This window comes from Apteryx rowi, unplaced genomic scaffold (assembly GCF_003343035.1).
Source record: "Apteryx rowi isolate R43461 unplaced genomic scaffold, aptRow1 scaffold_813, whole genome shotgun sequence".
Lineage (NCBI taxonomy): Eukaryota > Metazoa > Chordata > Aves > Apterygiformes > Apterygidae > Apteryx > Apteryx rowi.
Window position 1 is genome coordinate 63,872 of NW_020451109.1, and position 19,918 is coordinate 83,789.

The 19,918-nt window shown below is 40.5% G+C and overlaps 1 protein-coding gene across 1 annotated transcript in view; it reads right to left on the bottom strand.

Annotated features, from left to right (window-relative positions):
- Window positions 1–19,918, bottom strand: part of COLQ (collagen like tail subunit of asymmetric acetylcholinesterase) — a 31,424-nt gene that overhangs the window by 10,593 nt on the left and 913 nt on the right. The window contains exons 2-11 of the mRNA XM_026089459.1: window positions 18,561–18,653; window positions 16,598–16,702; window positions 12,950–12,994; window positions 12,221–12,247; window positions 10,479–10,550; window positions 7,879–7,941; window positions 6,904–6,930; window positions 6,221–6,265; window positions 5,484–5,519; window positions 4,452–4,532 (exon numbers count right to left, since the gene is read on the bottom strand). Of these exons, the coding sequence (XP_025945244.1) occupies window positions 4,452–4,532; window positions 5,484–5,519; window positions 6,221–6,265; window positions 6,904–6,930; window positions 7,879–7,941; window positions 10,479–10,550; window positions 12,221–12,247; window positions 12,950–12,994; window positions 16,598–16,702; window positions 18,561–18,653 (594 nt within the window). The remainder of the gene's footprint in view (window positions 1–4,451; window positions 4,533–5,483; window positions 5,520–6,220; window positions 6,266–6,903; window positions 6,931–7,878; window positions 7,942–10,478; window positions 10,551–12,220; window positions 12,248–12,949; window positions 12,995–16,597; window positions 16,703–18,560; window positions 18,654–19,918) is intronic.

The following is a 19,918-nucleotide window of genomic DNA, read 5'->3' on the forward strand; positions in this document are numbered from 1 at the left end:
AGAGAGAAAGGGCTGGTGGAATTGAAATAGTGGACCCTGAAAATCATCAGTTCTATGTTAATGCACAACACGGAATGAGAGCAGCTCTGACTTCTGGAGCTTAGGTTGACTTTGCAGGGCTGACAGAAAGAAATTAATTCATTTTATCTCTAAAAAGAGCAAAGTCTCTGCTCTAAAAAGAGCAGAGTCAGCAAGGGTGATGTTTCCCAGGCTTAGGATTCATTTTTTCAGAAACATCTAACGCTTCTGAACCTAATGCTTTGAGGCAGACACTTTATATTCAAAAGTACTTCAGGCACCTAGACTCCTGTTTCTCCTTGACTTTCCCCTCAGATATAGCTATGTTAACAAGTCATTGCAAGGTAAGCTAGGGCTTGGCTTTACAAAGCATAAGCTAGTGTGTGGTAACTGCCCTGCTGCATGCTGATGAATGAATTATGTCCCTCTGGTCACTCAGTCAAAATGCAGTAAATTACCTACGGGAAAGGAGCTTACACACAGTTACCATGCAATGCTAATATTCTTTAAAACCAGCTCCCTGATTTGTTTCTTGGGAGCTTGTTTGTGCAGCCATCCCCTTAGGCATTTGAAAATTTTATCCTGAACTGTTCAACACCTTTCTGTTTTTGCTCCCTAACTTAATATGGTGACACTTACTAAAAATAACTATATTTATTTTCTTATTCTTATACTCTCTGAGGCTTGGATTTCTCAGCTTTACAAAACTGATTTAGATTTCAGAAGTGTATTATACAGTTAAATATCAGTTAAATATTAAATACAGTTAAATATTAAAGTTTAAATATCTAATTTGCTTTTTATGTAACAACGTACATTTTTTAGCATAACAGAAAAGATTTGTACTATGTTAGCTTTCTTTAAATGCCAAAGGAGATGAATTCCTTGAAGATGGTGTAGTTCCAGGTTAATGTGCATTCACATGTGAATGATGGGCTGTTGCAAATCTAATTTCAGAGTAATGAAGCACACATAGTAATATATACTAAAGTAATTTGGTGTTACACAATATGTTGTATCCCATGAATACATTTGAATGTCACTTGCACCATTTAACAGAGGAAGGTTATTTTTGCCATGGCCCATAAAGAACTAATTGAATATTTGCTTTGTTTAATCCTATTAGGTTAGCTCTGTGCCATCAAAACACTCCAGGATTTATGTGAATGTCCACGATGCTGATCGCTAATTGCTTCTTACATTATGCAACGTGAATACACAAAACTGGCAGAGGAAATCCTGTGCCAGTCAGACACATACTGCCTGAAAGCTACCTGACTTCTGTATCTCCTGTTTTGGAGGAATGATTGCTTAATGCTCTTTTGCTTAGCACAGATAGATTAAACAACGACTGAGGTTTCTATTAAATATCTTTGCCTTGTTTCTTTTCACATGCACCCTTTGCATTCAGAAAAGCTTTTCCCACAGACAATATATATATTCCTTTGCCTTTTTTCCAAGTAACAKCATCTACAGCCTTAACCTTGTCAATGCTGAAATCCTGACTCTCTCCTTAGCATCAGTTCCTTTAGGCACTTCATCTCTGTGTGAGGGCTCTGAGGCTGCAACTTGCAAATCCCACCTCCTCACCACCCTTTTGGCAGAGCCTGCCCCAGAAGCAGAGCAGAGTTGAAGAAGTCAGTGGGATAATCGAGATGTATCTCAAAATGGAAGTGGAAGTAACACCTTCCCAATTTAGCTGCTTTCATCTAGGGATGTCAGCTGGATCGAGAGGCAGGAAATGGCTCCATGTTGATGGAAACTATCGTCTCAGTTGAACAAACAACCGCAGAAGTGCAGTACTTCAGCGCGACAACCAGACTGACACAGCTTTCAAATGTCATTTTCAAGTTTTTCAAAGGATTAAAAAAGAAGAAAAAAAAAAGCTAGTTGACCCATTACAGAAAGGGAAACCCATTTTTCAAACAGAAATCATGCTGAAATCATTTTCAGAGCATCAGAAAGGGGTTTGTGTACTGAGGTGTGAGCCTGGAAATCCTGATTTAGGGCCAGACCTTAGTTCCTTTGTCACACTGATTGTTGCCTTAAACTATGAGGTGCCTTACGTGACCACTTTGTAATGTGTACTGTGTAATGAAACAAAACTTCTAAGATGAAATATGAAGTCCTTTCAGAAAAGAAAGGATAATGCATACGCTCTGTGTTGGAGCTGATCTGTAGGCACTGTGTCTTCTCCRTCCCTTATGCTACAGAAAGACAATCTGTGCACATGCCTTTTGGCAGGACAGGTGACCCCTGTTGGCAAAAATGTCAGAGAGCACACAGCAGCTTTTAAAACCTGCTAATTCAAGGACAAAAATTATTCCTGCTGGGTCACCTAGCAGACCTATATTACACATACCTTCCTTATATTTGATGATCTATTATTGGTTCCCCAACACCCAGTTTTTAACTTCTCCCCATGCTGGGGAGTGTTCTTTCACTTCAGAAGCCAGCAGGCAGATTAGAGCAACAGTGAAGGAGGTGGGTGCCTCCCTTTGCAATACTGGATGTAACCAGACTGCAGCTAAGGTGCTTTCGACTGTGCCTATTAACCATCACACCTACAGGCTGTGGTATTGGGGAGAGTGTACATCAAAACCAGCACCAGTGTAGCCAGAGCAGGCTCCTTCACTGTCAGTCAGTGGAAAGACACGGGCTCCTCAGGTGGCAGTTCAGAGCCCCAAAGGGACTGATCTCCTTAGCATTGGGTTGGACTTTGTGTCTGCTCCCCCYGCCCCCTTCCCCCAATACCATTGCTTAAAATAAATACACAAGGAAAGATGCAAGTGAAGAGGCGTATTTGGTCACTTGATTGGTAACTACACTAATCTTGCTACCTCCTTGGAGAATGCTGTGTTGGAGGGGTCAGTACCAAATTTACACACAGTTCACAGTCTTTACAATTTATCTGAAATTCTAAAAAGTTGTTTCCCCAAGCATAATTATTTTGAAGCCTAAATAAGAACCATTTGTCATCATCCCACTCCATACCAGATTCCACACAAGATTACCATTCCTTCAAGTCATTATATGTTCGTCCTGACCTTTCTCAGAGAAGACGAATCTGTCCCTGGTACGCAGTACAATGGTGAGAAGTGTCATATAAATAAGCCAGACTGACAAATCAATCTTGTATTAATATTAACAGAGGGAAAGGAAGAAACAGAGTGGATGTTTTAGTATTTTGATTCCTTGCACTATGTTTTGGTCATCTCCAAGGCCTTGCAGCTGTGCAGTCTGATCAGTATTAATCAACCCCGGGACCTGAGCAAAGCCTGACTGAATCAAATTGAATAATGTGGACAGAAACTGCTCTCCAGCTGGCCCAAGCTGTGGGGTCAGTACCTAAAAAGACACTGGATGAACACTTAATGCGTATGTTAGAAATAAGGAATGTACTAAAGGACTGAGGTTTGGAAGTATAGACCAGTGATTTTCTTTGCTGCAGACCACATATTAGTTTGATACATTGCAGCATGTCATTTTTAGTTAGAGGATGCTATTGCTGATGCACACAAGCAATGTCTTTCTTAATAGAAGTAGTATAGTTCTCCATAGTGGTGAGCCAGCGAGAAAATTCAGGGACAGCTGGGGACACAGGCAATGACATGTCCCGTGCAAGAGGCCAACTCTGCCTATCTGCCCAGAGCTGCGGTAAGTGGGCTGTTTTTTGTAGCATGCACAGAAAAGCATCAGAATGTGCAGGAATATAGCTAAAAGCTGCGAAGTGTGAGGGAGGAGTGGAAGTATCCTCCATTCTTCAGCAAAACCGCCTGAATTCCCTCCCTCATCCAAAGCCTCAGAAATCCAGTGTTTCCCTATAAACCTTCATTCTTTCATCTCAGGAATCTATTTCCATTGGGGCTGAGGATGTCACCTGGCAGGCTGACAAGCAATGAATTTTGGATAGCCTTCCTGTTGCCATTGCAGGCAGTGAATTTGAGCAGCCCTGCTCCCTAAGCCAGCCGCAGGGCCAGGGACAGGCAGTGGCGTAGGGCACCGCAGCTGTTCCCTGCACCCCAAGCTGCGTCCTGTGCTGTCTGAGAGCTGCACCTCCCGCTGACTCAAAAGTCATCGCAGACCTCCTTGTTGGAGTCACCGGCTGGGAACAGGGGCATAACTCAGTGTTGCTTAGGATTCAAAGGGGGGGTCCAAAGTCTACTCAAGTTACACTCAACCAGTTAGTAACCAATCCAGGGAAAATGCTACTTTCCCCATGATGTGCGGCCAGGGATTTGAATGCTGCAGGCAAGGTTGCAGTCCTAAAGTTTAGGCTTTAACCCCTATGCAGTCTGAGCATGCACATGAAGGTTACAAAGCTTCTACCTGCTCCCAGCGTGACAAAACACAAGATACAGCTACAGAACAGAGAGCACACACGTATGCCACAACTACACAAATCAAGGGAAGAGAAAACACCAAGGTCCTACTTGTTTGCCTCGTTTTCCTGGTCTTCCTATAGGTCCTCTGTGTCCTGGTGCTCCAGATTGCCCCTTCGGGCCCATCTCGCCCTTTGTGAGTGTGAAGAAAAGGAAGCAGGACGTAAGTACAGAAATGCGCGCTGCCTTGGTTATATGTGCCTTATACTACATAGCAGATGGACTGTGCTTTAATTCATATCATTCCTCTAGATCATCTTGGCACCGTTTGTTTCTGAGAAACTCACAATTATAATCCAATATTTTAAAACAAAGGTAAAGCCAAAAATGTCTCTTACAATTTACCCAGATTTCCCTGAAAATCCTTTCCCTAAAGAGGAGGCTAAATGGAGAGATCAAAAGCATGCTAGAAGGCTTGGGGTTATTGAGAGAATTTGGCTAGCAAAATTGTAACCCTTTTGACAACAGTTTGCTTTGCTGTAAGATCTATGAAATAAAATATCCATCAAGAGGAAAGGTGGCTAATTCACTGATCTCCTATCCTCCTTAGAAGCAACCATTATTTCCTTAGCCTAATTTAAGAAATAGGATGTGATTATCTCATAAAATGATCCTCCTTTAAGAATTCTATCCATAAAACAAGATAGAAGTCTGAGTTTTGATTGGTTTTCTAGTACAGAACAACGGCGAAATCTAAACTGGTCAGGATTACCACTGCTATTTATAGTAGTACCATTTTGATTGAGAGTATCGTGAAGGAAATGTTTATTAGCTTTGTGTATATAAAGTCACAAAAATTAGGCCAGTCATGAATCTATAATGGAGATTTTGAACATGTTAAATGGGAAAAAGATTATGTCCAAACCAATGTTCTGGAAATGAGAGAAACAACAACAACAACAACAAACTGAGCTAAATCTCATGTTTTTTTCCTAAGATAAAAAGCCTGGAGGTCTTGGTCAAGTCCACAGCAAGGTCTTAATGCTTTATGCTTTCTAACTACAGTCAAAAACATTTCTGAAGCCATTCGTTGACCCTATGCCAGTGCTTAACATAATTCCCCAGTCCATCCTGTGCACTCACTTTCTGACCCAGCATTCCAGGGGAACCTATTTCTCCCTAGAAAGAAAAAGGAAAAAAATCATTAAAACATGTGGAGTGATCTTTGACAAAGATTGGCAGCACCAGTTTAGGCTTTTAAGGAAGAAAAACAAGTGTCATGTACAGTCCATAGATATCTGTGAAAACCCTGAGTTGTGATTCAGTGCTGCAGGTGACAGTGTGTAGGTATTACAAGGAAATTTTACTGTTAAGCCCTTGGTACGGTAACACTGCTCATCTGTGTGGTCATCTGTCATCTGCTTCCTCTCCTCCGGGGATGGCACACTGGTTGTGCTTCTGTCCGCAGGTAACCCTGTCATCTGGACAACTACCAAAGCCTTTCTTCAGGAACAGCATTTCTTCATCTATGTCAAAAGGGATTCACTTTCCCTTTTTGAGTTAAAAGAACCCCTAAGTCACAGAACTTCTCTCTCACAGCAATATAATGTCACCAGGTAGAAACATCTTGGAGAGCTGCCATGGGTCTGGACTGCACAGGTTTAGGTTGCCTACAGGGCATCCCCAGCCCCCTGGGACCTGGGACTGGGGGACACAGGGGCACGGAGGCTGCTCCACATCACGTGGGGCCACCTCCTCCCCTTGCCACCCTGGCCCTCCCAGGGACATGCCTCCAGGCTCCCTTTTTGCTCTCAGAAATACCTCAAGCATTCATTTAGCTTAAGCTCAGAGCCATCTTGAAAAAAAAAGAAAAAAAGTACCTGGTCTCCTTTGACTCCTTTGTCACCCATGACACCTCTGGACCCCTGGGGAAAGATAACAGGGCGATAAAGGCTTAGTTACTAYATTCCACATGGAAGCAAAAAATGTTTCTCCTATACGAGGCATTATTTGGAGCCATGTAGCATATTGGAATATCTTCAGGGTGTGGTAGAGGGTAGATATCCTAAAATGTTTCCTTATTACTTTCACTGACACTATAACTGAATTAAGGTCAAGGCTGGTAGAAGAAGGCTAATTACTTTAAATGTGTGCTTTCTTGGGCATGATATTTCCAAACTTGATTTTTTTTTTCCCCAACTGGCTTCATCCAAGTTCAGGTCCCACTGTACGCCCTGACAGTAAAAACTATCCCTGTGCCAAAGAATATACAGCCTAAATAAAGCAGATGAATAATTAAGGATTATTATGCCCATGCTACAGATAGAGAAACTGTAGTGAGGTGCACTGTAGTAAATTGTTCACAGTAAGATGGGATGTAAGACCTGCTCCTTTAGCATCCCAACACRAGTCTCAAGATTGCTCTCCTCCATACTTGTTTTCATTTTTTAATGGGACCTTTAGACTTCCCTCGATCAAAATTATCCCATTTCTAGAGTTAATTTGTTTACATAATTGTTTCCAATTGTTAAATTATACATTATTCTATCGTTGTCATACTGACCTTTTCTCCTCTTATTCCAGGAAAACCCTAAAGGAAATGATAGATAATTTAATGCTTCTCATTTTCAGAATTACCCAAGAAGCAAGTTCATATCTTAAAAGTGAAGAAAAAGCATGAAACACAAATAATTAACTTCATCAACTTCTAAATGCAAATAAATGTTTATAGCTTCTAAGAGTGCACTGAAACAGAATTACAAAATATGAATTAAAGGCAAGACAACTCAGCCAATAAGCCAACATGAAAAAGCCAGGTAAAGCCAGCAGGTTTGATATTGCTTTTCAAATTAAAACAAGGAAAATAAAATTGTAACTGAAAGTGAATTAAGCCTTACTCTCCACAATTAATAATCTAAAATTATTTTAGCAATAATTTTCCTCCCCATGGAAGATATCCTTAGAAGACATTTAAGTCAGCTTCTACTGTATTCATTTCTTCTTTCCAGTGCTTTATTTGAACAAAGTAATTGCATATTTTTTTTTCAAGTTCTGTAAAATATTGTGGCCTAAATTTGTAAATGCAGAAGCTATTCTATAGACAAATGCGGATAGTAGGACATCCAGACCAACCTGTGCTTACTATCCAAACTATCAGTACAGAGGCATAGTTTTAACAGAGGACCAAAAGGCTCTCCACAATCTTATGAGGTAGGTGAAAAACATTTGAGCCATGAGTTAATGTTGCAGATATAATTAAGAGCTCCAGTTTCTAGGGGGATACAATTATATATGAGCTTTGCTTTTAAAAAGAATTTGTGCATTATATTAACTTACACTAAAGCATTTTCATGAAAAGATAAGAACACAGCCAAGCCCAAACAGACAACATAACCTTGCTTGAAGGAGAGCATATCTTTTTAGCTGTACTAAAAAAGATATATATTGATAAATGCTTTCTAGCAAATTCATGAGGGAAGCAGCTGTCAGCAGAGCATTAGAAACAGATGTCTGAAAATGCAGCATTTGATTAACAAACCTTGGAGCCCATTGGTCCTCTTGTACCTGGCAATCCCATCACACCCAAATCTCCCTTTTCACCCTAAAGGGGTCAATAAAGAGAGTTATTGATTGTGGCTCTCTGATGAGGTCATATTTGAATGTCTGATAGTTTAGTGGTTTTGTGTTGAATACATGAGACAAGCCTGATCTTTACAATGCTTGGTGTAGCACTATAGCAGAAGTCTATATTGCAATTATATTCTGCCCAAGTCCTCTGATACTGTCTTTTTCTTCTATTTGCATTTTCTTGGGTGTGTAACTTGTACTTGAGTTTTGCCAGATGCTATTAAAGGTCATTCAAGCAAATTAGCAGCAGTACAGCTTTTTATACTTAAAGGTGCATAGCCTCTGCCTATCATATCTATGTCACTTCCACTGAGGTACAGAGAAGAAAGGTATTTTGTTGCAAGCCTTATGGCATGGAGGGACATACGGGTTACTTTTATATTAGATCTGAGACACCATACGCTTTATAGTGGTTTGGAGCCAGCAATTCACCAAAAGGCTTTGCAACAAATTCTCTGGCTGCTGTCAGCTAATTATCTAAGGTGAAATATGGAGTAGTCCCTGCAGAAATGCAGCAGCCTTATCCAGCAGAATATGGTTGGCTCTCTTTCTCCTTTGGCTTTCACTGTCATACTGGTGAAAAGGATTTTCATATTGGCTAATGCTTTGGCAGAAGTTCAGAGAAGAAGACTTGAAGAAACAAAGCAGAAGAGATGGAAACTGGACCAAGGCTGTGCCTAAGGAAGAGCAGACAAGTAAGGAGAACCAGTTGAAGAAATGTAAGGTGTGGAGATGGGAATGAGAAGAAAAAACAGCTCACTGGAGATTTACAGAAAGATGATGTACAGAATCAGTGTAGTGAAGATGGATATCGGGAGTTTGGGAAGATCAGAGAAAGAGAAAGAGAAAGGAAAGAAGGACACAATCTAGAGAAGCAAGCACAGGCATCTGCTGGCTTCCATCCAACTGGTGTCTTCACTGACAGGTAGGAAACAGACATATATAAAGACCAGAAGAAATGAAAGTAGGAACTCCTCTAAAGAACAGAGGAGATGCAGATCAGAGATGATAAAAGCAGAAGAATAGGAATTAAACAGCAAGTTGGACTTGCAGTCAAAACATAGGGAAAAATATTGCTACTGAATGTGAGGAATGTTCCAAGGAGTATGATGAAAAAACATAACAATAGACAAAGAGGAGAAAAAATAGCACAAAATTGGGAAGACATCATAAATAAAACTAGGAGTTATGTAAGGAAAAGGCAAAGTGAACCAGTTTTCTGATGGCTCTGCTCTCAGTATTCAGACCATGAGGGAACAAGGTAGGGAAGTCTTCGTTCTGCTCTCACAGCTGCCACGGTGGGAAACCACAGCACACGATGCTTTTGGGGGAGCACCGATTCCCATCTCCTGGCTTAAAGTGAACACAGGCTCCTTTTCAGTACGTGGATTCCTGTTGCTTGCCTACATTTCCACACACTACAATATGGTGTTCTTCATCTAACATAGTTGTAATGAGATTAAGGGCCCGCTTTCCTGGAGTGGTTTGAAATCAGAAGTCATCCACTATTATTCTCTAGCAAGAGCTACTGCATCATGCCTTCTGAGATGGTGCCACAACCCTCATGGAGCAAATGAAGAGTCACAGATGTGCTGGAAAATGCAGTTTCCAAAGCAAACATCATACGTAGTCCTTTCGTCTGATCTCATACTGGATTGAAGATAAGCAGCTATATCAAATATCCCAGGAGAAAATTGATATACTTTAGCTCCTGTGAAGAGCTGTATACCTTTTGCATAAGATAATATTCAGTAAAGGACTGTCCTGTAACTTCTTTCTAATAAATGCAGATGAAGCAATCACTCTGCTATAGTAAAGCATGTCCTGCCATTTCTTCTGCTGTTGACTATGAAAAACCACCGAAATGAATGCTTGCTCATATGGCACTGATGCCAAGCCTCCAGCAGTAGCAATGGCAAGGTGTAAGGACAGTATTAAACACAAAACTTTTAYGGGGACATTTGGACAAGTCTGTGGAACTGTCGTTAAAATATCTGACCAGCATCCAAATGGTCTTAATCCCCTTTCCGTGGTGTTTTCCCTGTGATCACACGGACACACACAGTTACACTGCCAAGAAGTACACATTCAGTCAAAGGGACAATCATAAAGAGTAGTCATAAACGCAACGACCATTTTGGAAACACTGATTCTTGTGATTATGAAAGACATCTGTTGTTATCAATGAGTCTTCATGAGACTTGATTTTCAATTTTCCTTTGACGTATTTTAAYCAATATAAGAACTGCGAGTGGGGTTAGGCTGAAGGTACAGCATCCTAACCTAGACTGGCCAGATCTTTGCAGAGTATAAGAAACAGGACAAGCGCAGAGTGTCCTTGTGCTGTTACAGCTTCCCAGCAGAGAGGGTGTAGAAACCTCCTGAGTCAACTGTTGTGTTAAGATCATGACGTTTATTAGATCATCCTCTGTAAATTTGCCTAATCCTCTGTGGATCCTGAAAGAAAAGTGTACCCACACTCTGGGGGTAATGAAATTGTTTTAATCTTACCTTGGGTCCCACCGGTCCAGGCCATCCGATTGGTCCTGGCATTCCAGGGACACCAGGCGGACCTGGTCTACCCTTGAATGGAAAACATTAGTTATTACAAACTCATTTAACATCATTCCAAAACATAGGCCTCCGCTGCCATCAGAAGATATGGAGGAATACAATCTTTTCACAAAAAGAACTGCAAATGCTTCTTTACTTTTTTTTAATACAAGAAGTACTTACCATATTCTATTCATAATAAAGTTTGTATTGATGCTACTGGAAGAAACGGGGATTCCCAGAAATACTAAGTGATACTGATTCAAATAAATAGATGAACAGCAGGGGAAATCTACCTGCAGTCAAAATAATCATCCTAAAAACCCAGGATCAATAACTTAAATCCTCCTCTCATTTAATACATTGTAAGTCAAAAAGACCTCCATGTAATTCTGTTAGCATTAATCCACTTTACACTAAAAATAGAACCAAATCTTTAGCTAAGATATTCTTCTTTATTACTATTCGCTTTATGAGTATTCTTATATTACTAGTTACTGTAAGTATACTAGTACAGTACAGCTCCTTATCAGCTACTTAATTATATAACTAGCAATAACTACATACATATTTATTTATTTAAACTGCTGCTTGTAAATCACTCTTTGACTAGATCCTAAACTGGTACAGATTAAGGTACCACATGCACTGCTTTATACCACTGGACAATATGGCCCTAGAAATCTGATCATGATATTTGGGGCTAAGAGTGACCTCTCATAAACCACACAGCTTTTAGCAGGAATTGCACTGCTTTATTCCCAGTCTATATCTGGACAACTTCTCTCTTGGGACCTACTAGTTTTTGTCAGAAGAGTAAGTATTCCAGGGTTGAAGATTTGCACTGTCTTGCACATTGATGAGTGACCATCTCAGACGTTACTGTTTCAAACACTTGAATTTATACAGGGAATATTTTTGTTTATTGTAGGACATTTGCAATTTAGGTTAAAAGAATAATACCTCTTTTGTCTGTATGTTTCACATTAATTTGAATTACTGATTTGTACCTGCTGTTAAAATCTTTTGTTTATTTTTAGAACAGTACTTCTTTTCCTGGTTAGTGACCTAACCTCTGCATATCTCTGATTTCATCCTGCATTTCTGTCTTCTTTTAAAATTAATTACATTAAATGGAAGCACTTAGCCACTGAGATAACATATTCTGTTTCATCACACGTAGGGGCACATATTTTTGACGATATATCATGGCTCATATGTCACCCAGCATAGGATTGTAGTAAGCATACAGTGACGGTGCCAAAACTCTGTAAGTGTAATCATTAATGATTATCCCTCCTTCTGGGCTAGTCAGCTGCACCTTGTTTTGGCTTTGGAGCAAAAAATTTGATTTTGCTTTGGGTTTTTTTCATACATCTTTTATGATAGCTCCCGTATTCTGCTTCTCCTGTCCACAAAGTTATAGTTCAGGTTATTTCCCGCTCTCTTTTAATCATCTGCTTAGAGCCAGACTTTCTTACTGAGGAAATTTATCAAATTTGGAGCCCCTGCAGCTCTGCAATGCACACGGCCCAGCTCCCCAGGCCTGGGCCCCGAGCTCCCCATCTCACATCACCAGTATCAGTAGAAGCARCACAAGCAGGTTAAACTTTAACATTAGCTAATTTTTATTCAATTGTTTTCTGAGTTACAGCTGCTGTTTATTAGACTGGTGTCTGAGACAGCACCTTATTTCATACCTTTCTTCCTGGCCTGCCAATCTCCCCCTGTCAGAGAAAGGAATATGTTAGTCACATAGATACCACATGAAGCACAGTGGCTTGTTAGTCAACACATTTATAAGCAAAATTGGGAATATCTCTCTGTTCAAGACTTTGCTTCCCAAGGCAAAATGAGAAGAGCTGATTTAATAGAGCTCCTGAATCTTTCCTGTGTTCTTAGCTCTAAATCTACACTTCCTTCTATAGCAAAGCATTTAATTACGTGCCCAACTTCAGGCATAAAGCTGTTTAAGTCTCATTATGGAGTAAATGCTTTGCAGATCTCAAGCTGTAATTAAACATACAGACTGCTTTTCGTAGCTAACCTGACCCATACAACCCGCACCGCCTGGGCGAGCTCTGCTTCCCAGGTCTCTCTAACAGACAGGGTTTCCAGGGGCTGGTGCATTAGCACCATCACTCACTCGTGCTTCTGAGCTGCTTCCTTAACACCCTCTGCAGACACAGGCAGTTATCATGAAAAAATGGAAAAAATATTTCAAGCTTGAAGATGAATAGTGAGAGTTAAAGCTTTAAATTATAGCCTCAAGTTGATCCACAGCTTCCAATTCAAATTTAAGCAAATCCCCACATGTCCTTAAGGCCTGTCATTGACTAAACAGAGGAGAAAAAAACAGAACACGGACCCCTTATCTCTTTCTTTCTCCCCTCAAAAACATACCAAATGCCTTAACAACAGGTACTTACTTTCTCCCCTTTTGGTCCCATTATACCAGGAATTCCTTGTGGACCCTAGGGAGAAAAGTGAATGCCGTTATCAAATTATATTGGGAAGAAATCGTGGACTGTTGCCTTCCCTTGGCCCATGGCCCTGGATGTGTCTCTTGGGACTGGTGTGAACGCATGAAGTCAGGTGCCTGGACGTGGTGTTTCCGCATTGCCTCTAAATGATAGAGCTGTGCCACTGCTGATTGCAGGCTGCAGAGTTGTAGTGACACAAAAAGTCATTTTCTAGGTGAACAAAACTAGCAAGAGAAAGAGCTGAGGGCAAAGGAAAGCCGAGAAGTTATTGGAAACCTGAGGAATTAGTGACCGCAGGGACATGGAGACACAGCATCAACTGGCAAAGGAGCCAGAGACCAGCTCAGCTGAAGGGAGGATAACGGACATGGCATAAAATGCACGGGATGGGATGCAACGTACTACAGACATGGAGAATTGTTGCTGCTCCTGAATCTTTTGCCAGCATAAAAAACACTGAAATGAATTTATTGGCATCTTGAATGAGACTTTGTAGCCCTTTTCCTGTCCTTGTCCCCACTTTCTCCCCGCTTGGTTATAACACTTCTTCCATACCTTATCCTGGGCAGAGAAAGTGGCTGTGAAGGCTGGGGGTGCTGGTCATACCTCGCCTACAACGTTTTGTGGCCATTTGAAGAACTTCTCAGTACCATGGACTTTTTCGCAGAAAAAATGGGATCAAAATGGCAAAACCCACCTCTGAATATTATTTTGAAAATTCTTTTTCCAAATCATATTTCATTTGCTTTTTCATAAAAACAGCAAAACACTCCCAAACATTTCTTGCTTTGTGCATTTTTCTACCTTTATGGAATGACATTTTCCACAGAGTAATAGCTGTGGAATTGAAATACTGTTCTCTGAAATACAATTATAACCACTGCTGCTGTTTAAGTGTTTTGAAAACAAAGCTAAAATATTTTTCAATAAATTTGTCTCCTTCTCATGCTTAAACAAATCCCAAACTGTTAGATGGTTAGTTAAATCCCAAAGTTAGCCTTAAGTCTGCATTCCTCTGGAGTCAGTATTACCCTCCTGCTGTTCGACGTCTGATCCAAACAGAAATTGTTCAGAGGAATTTGAGAGTACCTGTTTTCTGTGGGTGAGTTCAAAAAACATGAAACTGCACCTCCTAGGTAGTACAGATCTGGCCTTTCAAAAATAACAAACTGCAAATTTTATGAAACTCTTTTCTCACTTTCCTGAAATTATAACAGAACTAATGTGACTTTGGGAAGCTGGACATTTGATAGACAAGGATGACATAAGTTAGAAGCCATGGTTAAAATAGACTAAAAAAATTATCTTTGAAGTGGTCATTGATTAAGCCTCACAAGCCTCCTTAAGCCCAAATCCATGAATATATTTGTCTCTCTCAAATGAAACTGATTCTCCTTTCAGGAGATTTCTTAATCCAGGGAGACCTTGAATCCCAGCTCAGAGAAAATCCGAAAGAGTTTTGTTTTTAAAATGCTTCAGTTCACAGACTTTTTTTTTTTTTTTTAATTGAATAAAGGGAATTCCCTGAGTCTTCATAAGAGGAGCATTAGCCTCACCATACTGACCATACAAATCACTCCAGTTTTGGATCCTGGCTGTCTTATACTATCCAAAACTTCATATAAATTTTATGTATATAGGAGCAAACTGTACCCTCAATTGCAAATTACTTCCTATTATTTTAGTCAGTAGAGTTATTTTAGATTTTCAATAGTTTCAGTCAGAATGTATCCTATTGGAGTCAGAGCCGGGCTTTATCTTATTTCTTTCATTTTACCTTAGGTTACACATGGGAAGAATTATACTCTTGAGTTATATCATTACAAATGTAACTCTCCTCCTTATGAAAAAGTGTTAAAACTCAACAGCAGGTATTTTGTTGAACTCGTATGAAAGTCATGCAAGTTACAGAAGAAAATAGTTCAGGAGTACTTCTTTAATTTTTTTAGTAGCAGCATTTTTTTTCACATGACCATCATCATAAAAGTACTACCCAGAGGACTGCTGGATCTAACTTTGTCCCTTTATAAAACATTCCCACAATTTGTAATTAACAATTCCAAAGACGTTATACCAATCTTACTGTCTGTGATTGTGATAAAATCTGTCAGCCCATTATATTTAATATGTTCTTGGAGGGATCACAGATCATTTGGTTGCAAGATTAACATTGATAACAAAGGACATTATAGAACAATGAATATTACTGTTTTTTCAATTTAATTCAGAGATAATATTATGATTTTTTTTAAAAGGCAATCCAGTGAAGACTGAAATAACTACTGCTCCTTTCATACTTATTGCAATTCTGGATCATTGCCAGCCTCACTGCAGGACTGTTTCATAATGTAGAGAAGACTCTTCTCAATACAAGACAAGACAATCATGTTCATTTGCCTGTCACTTCTCTACGCCCTTCATAATTCACATGCTAAATGAGTCTGCTTCATCCTGTGTCTCAGCAAAGATAAAAGGGCAGAATACTGAAGTCAAAGCTCATAAAATAAGACTTTATGGCTTTCACATTGCATATTCTAGACTATTTATGAATATTTTATGAAGTATTGCCATTTCAGTAATTAAAACTAAGCTCTGCCACATAACTAAACCTTTATTGTGATGCCCTGTCCTTGCATTTTAAATGATGTGTGGGTACTTGTTAACTTCTCAGGTTCCCGAAGCCCCAGCCACAGCTTTGCTCCGCGAGAGCCTGCTGCAGCATTGGTCCTGTGCCCGCTATTATCTGTATTGTAACAGCACCTGGAGGCCTTGAAGAAGATCCCTATCCCAAAGCACTGGGCATTGCACATAGACACCCTGCCTGTGCCCCCAGCAGGTTACAATGAGAGCTGGGGAGGAACTGGAATTATCTTTTCCTAAAAGTTTGAGTTTTCTTTGGAGGGAATGAACAGAAACAAAAAGGCAAATGGGTGATATTCTCCAGAATACAGATGGAAACATTTGCAAAAACAACTACTCTAGAACTAAAGCATTTCCTCAGAAGTTTTCTAACCTCCCTCTTTTCAGTCTACATGGACAAACGGTGAAGAGTGAAATGGGAGCTCAAAGGGACTGGTCCAAGGCCACGTAGCTAGGCAGAGGCAGTGACTTTGTAGGTCAGGCTAAAAGATGCCACATCTCCTGGATCCTACTCTGCTGCCCTCCACGAAGGCCCTGTTTGTCTCTGCTCTGTATTGAGGCATTTGCCTCACCAGGGATGTACTCCACTAACTTGCAGGTTCATTGCACCTCTTGTGTATAAACTCCACAGGCTCTTTCTCCTCCCATAAAAGGCAGCAGAGTCTAAAGCAAAGAAGAAACCAACAAAGGGACTTTTCACTGATGCTTCCCACTGCAAAACTCCATGAAAATGGAGAGTAAACTTGAAGCAGACTGGAGTATGCAAGGTGGGGAAGAGAATATAGGAGTAAAAATCTTACATGAGTTATGCATACTCATATCAAAATAAAATTAAGCCATAGCTTGATGCTTATCAAGTGGCAGAAAGCATTTATGGAAAATGTTTAGAAGTGTTGTAAGGTCTTTAGAACAAGTGGGAGTACAATGTGGTTTAATTATGAATGCATCACTCACCTGGGGGCCAGGAGGCCCTGAGGGGCAATATGATTCAGGTATAGAGGAAGACTCTGTTATCCGGAGCTCTTGACAGAAGTCTTTCATATCAAGGGCAAGCAGCTTCTACATAAAATAAAATCTATCTGTGAACATGCAGCATACATAGCCAGTCAGAGAAATAAATAAACAGTCACCAAACACTACATCCTGAAGAGAATTTATTCACTTCCTTAAAAAGCAGCTTATGGTTTGTCACAAGGTTATCTTCACGGATGCTTAAACATTAGCACTTCAGCAGAATATCCTGTCCTATGCCTCCTCCCCCTTTCCCACAGGCTTGCCATGGTCAGGCTATAGGATGCCCCTCTAAGCCACCGTGGGACCCAGATCTATTCCTAGACTTGACCCCGCTGGCTCAGTCACATTTTACAAGTAGCAACTCCTCTCCAAAAATAGCATCTTTGCTCTAATAATATAAACTACACTCAGCAGGGATACACAGACAGAGTGAACTTCGCTCTAGTGGGTATTAACCAGGAGACATTCATTCACTGCAGATCAAAGCTGCTTCCTTTAAAAATCGATGGAGAGTTTCCCACTGACTTCAGACTAAATGTCTAATCTTTTGACTTCTAAATTAGGTGAGATGAATCCCACCCTGAGGGAGCGGCTTGCATGAGTAAAGTGGCTTAGTTATGGCCTCTGACAAAAGAAGTGTCCCCTGGAAATGCAGATGAACACTGAGACAGAAACACGGGGATAGCAAAACTCCATTCTCCAGACCAAATCTAACTATAAATTCCAAATCAGAGACTGCTAGTAATAAATTCACATTGTTCCCACCCTCTTAGTAACTATTTAGCTTTATATTATGCTTTTATGGTGAGATGATATCAAGGATCATTTTATGCCCAGATTACTCTCTGGGCTGCTTGGGRGAATCTCTGGGGTCCTGGTTCCAAACTCATCCTCGGTGAAGATCCTGTAAGAGTACATCGCATTTCCTAAGGAGAGCTTGTCTCTGAGTTTCCCTTCTGTGGAAACCAAGGAATAGAGTGCGGAGAGGATGAGAAAGCGGGAGGCAACTATTTTTTGGTTTGATGGGACTAGCACCCTGAGCTCAATCCTAATCTCTCTGAAGACAACTAGGGTTTTACACTATACTCTTCCCTGGGTTTGTTCTTGTTAGATATATTTCTAATCATTATTTGCATAACACCAACAGTAATCACAATATTTGCATATGATAAATGACTAGTAGAATTAAGAAATAGGAATTACTAAGTAGGTAGAAAAATTCTTTATCTTGGAATGGAAAATATCTCACACTTAATAGATCCCTGGTAATAAACACAAGTGGGCAAACTGATATATTGTAAACCCGTTATATACTGGATGATGTATATGTGAACATATGTGCATGGATACATATCACATAAAACAGGTATGTGCATAGGTGTATGTGTGAAAAGGCCACACCAGCAACTTAAAGACATTTTTCTTTTTGCAAAGTAAAACTGTAGGAACAGAATCCACAGCAGGATTTCAGGATCTTCACTTCCCCTATTCCATAGGGAAAATATGATGCAAAATGGACACATATATAAGGTACACGCTGGAAAAGCTAATTGTGTAGGGTAGGAAATTGCCTTTCTGTTCCTTGCTTGACTTATTCTATTTCCATTATTTCACGATTGCCTTACTCTAAGAAAGTCCTCAAAACAGAGTAAGGAGAATATTTAAAGTTAGTAGAACTAATTGTCTGAACAGACCCAGCCTCATCTCGTTCCTTGATCCATTTCCTCCAGCCCCAGATGGGGAGGCTGAGTGATTGCCCAGAGAGACCCATGTCACCCAGCGCTGGCCAGATGGGTTGCTGAGTGGCACCATCGGCCGGTGCTCAGCGAGGTACCTCACACTTCGTCATGCATTAAAAGTCATCCACAAAAAGGGAGGAGAAAGGCTCTGGGGCCGCACTCACCGTGCTCCAGTTGTGCCTGAAGTACGGCGGTGGGAATAGTGGCGGAGGCGGCGGGCCGAGGAGGCAGCACGCTCTGGGGCCGAGTCGTTTCTTCTGTTCCAAACAAGGGAGGTCTGTTCAATACAAACACTCATCCGTTGTCTGCTGCACCACAAACATCTCCTACAGAATAAAATGGGCTTCCATGCCACAGGATTTTTCTACATCCTGTGTCCATCCTGACGTGGTAATACAAGCTGGAATTTAAGAATCTGTGTCGTCTTTTAAGTTCATAAGATTGTTCTTACGCTGAAGGCAATGCAGTTTTAAGCCCTTAGCACACCTATGACAAAGGCTTATTTTAGAAAATTTCAGGTAGGCAATGGTAGAAAATAGACTGAAATATATTCTCATTCTCTCTCTCTCTCTCTCTCGCCCCCCTCTCCCTGCCCCCATCACAGAAGAGTATGGGAACAGGAACAGAAGTCAGAAAACCACCTATGAACAGATGAGGGAAAAAGAAGGTAGAAAGGCAATAGCAAGATAGGAGGAAAAAGCCTGATGATAAATGGTAGGAGCAAAATGAAGGACTTAAATGGATAGTGCAGAGGAGGCTTAGAACTGAGAGTTGAACGAAGAGCATTTTCAAGAGAAAAAGAACTGTCCAAATTACATTAAACCATTTCTTCTGTTCTGAAAGAATATTAAAAATAGTATCTTTTAAGTTCACATTAGAGATAGCATGCAAGCAGGAAGCACTCTGTGCTCCTGCCCACCTGCCTTCCCAATAGACCTAATCAGTTCAGGCACTTCAGTAATAACAGTGGGGGAAGTTGCTCCACAGCACATTTGCTTAGATTTCCCATGAGACTGAAATCAGGTTGCCTAATTCTGATTTATGCATCATTGCTGAATAAAGACTCGGCAACCCAGATTTAGCTGGGAGCTTTGCCACAGACTGACGGGTAAGGCTTGCCCTTGGTTGTGTTCGGCAATGTATTTACCCTTTTTAAGAGGAAAATTTCCATCAACAAAATAAGCATCTGTGACCGATGAATCACAGAGAAAAGAGGCGAATAYGATACATTTACATTGTATTGTCTTCTTTCTGAATCTATGTACTCTTTGGGAAATAGATATCTAATCAGGCTGGGGGAGTTCTGCAAGGGTTTTGCTAAGCATTGCAAATATTTATTTATGTTTGTTGGATTCTTGCTCTGGTTACTGGCAGCTAGAATGGATTTCTGTGAACTGGAGGGTGACAGGGAGCCAAATACAGTCAGAAGAAAAGCCCATGGTAAAGTATCTGTTATTAATAGAAAATCTCTAAATTAAGTTTATGAGAAGACAAACCTGGCAAAATTGCTAGATTTGTGTGC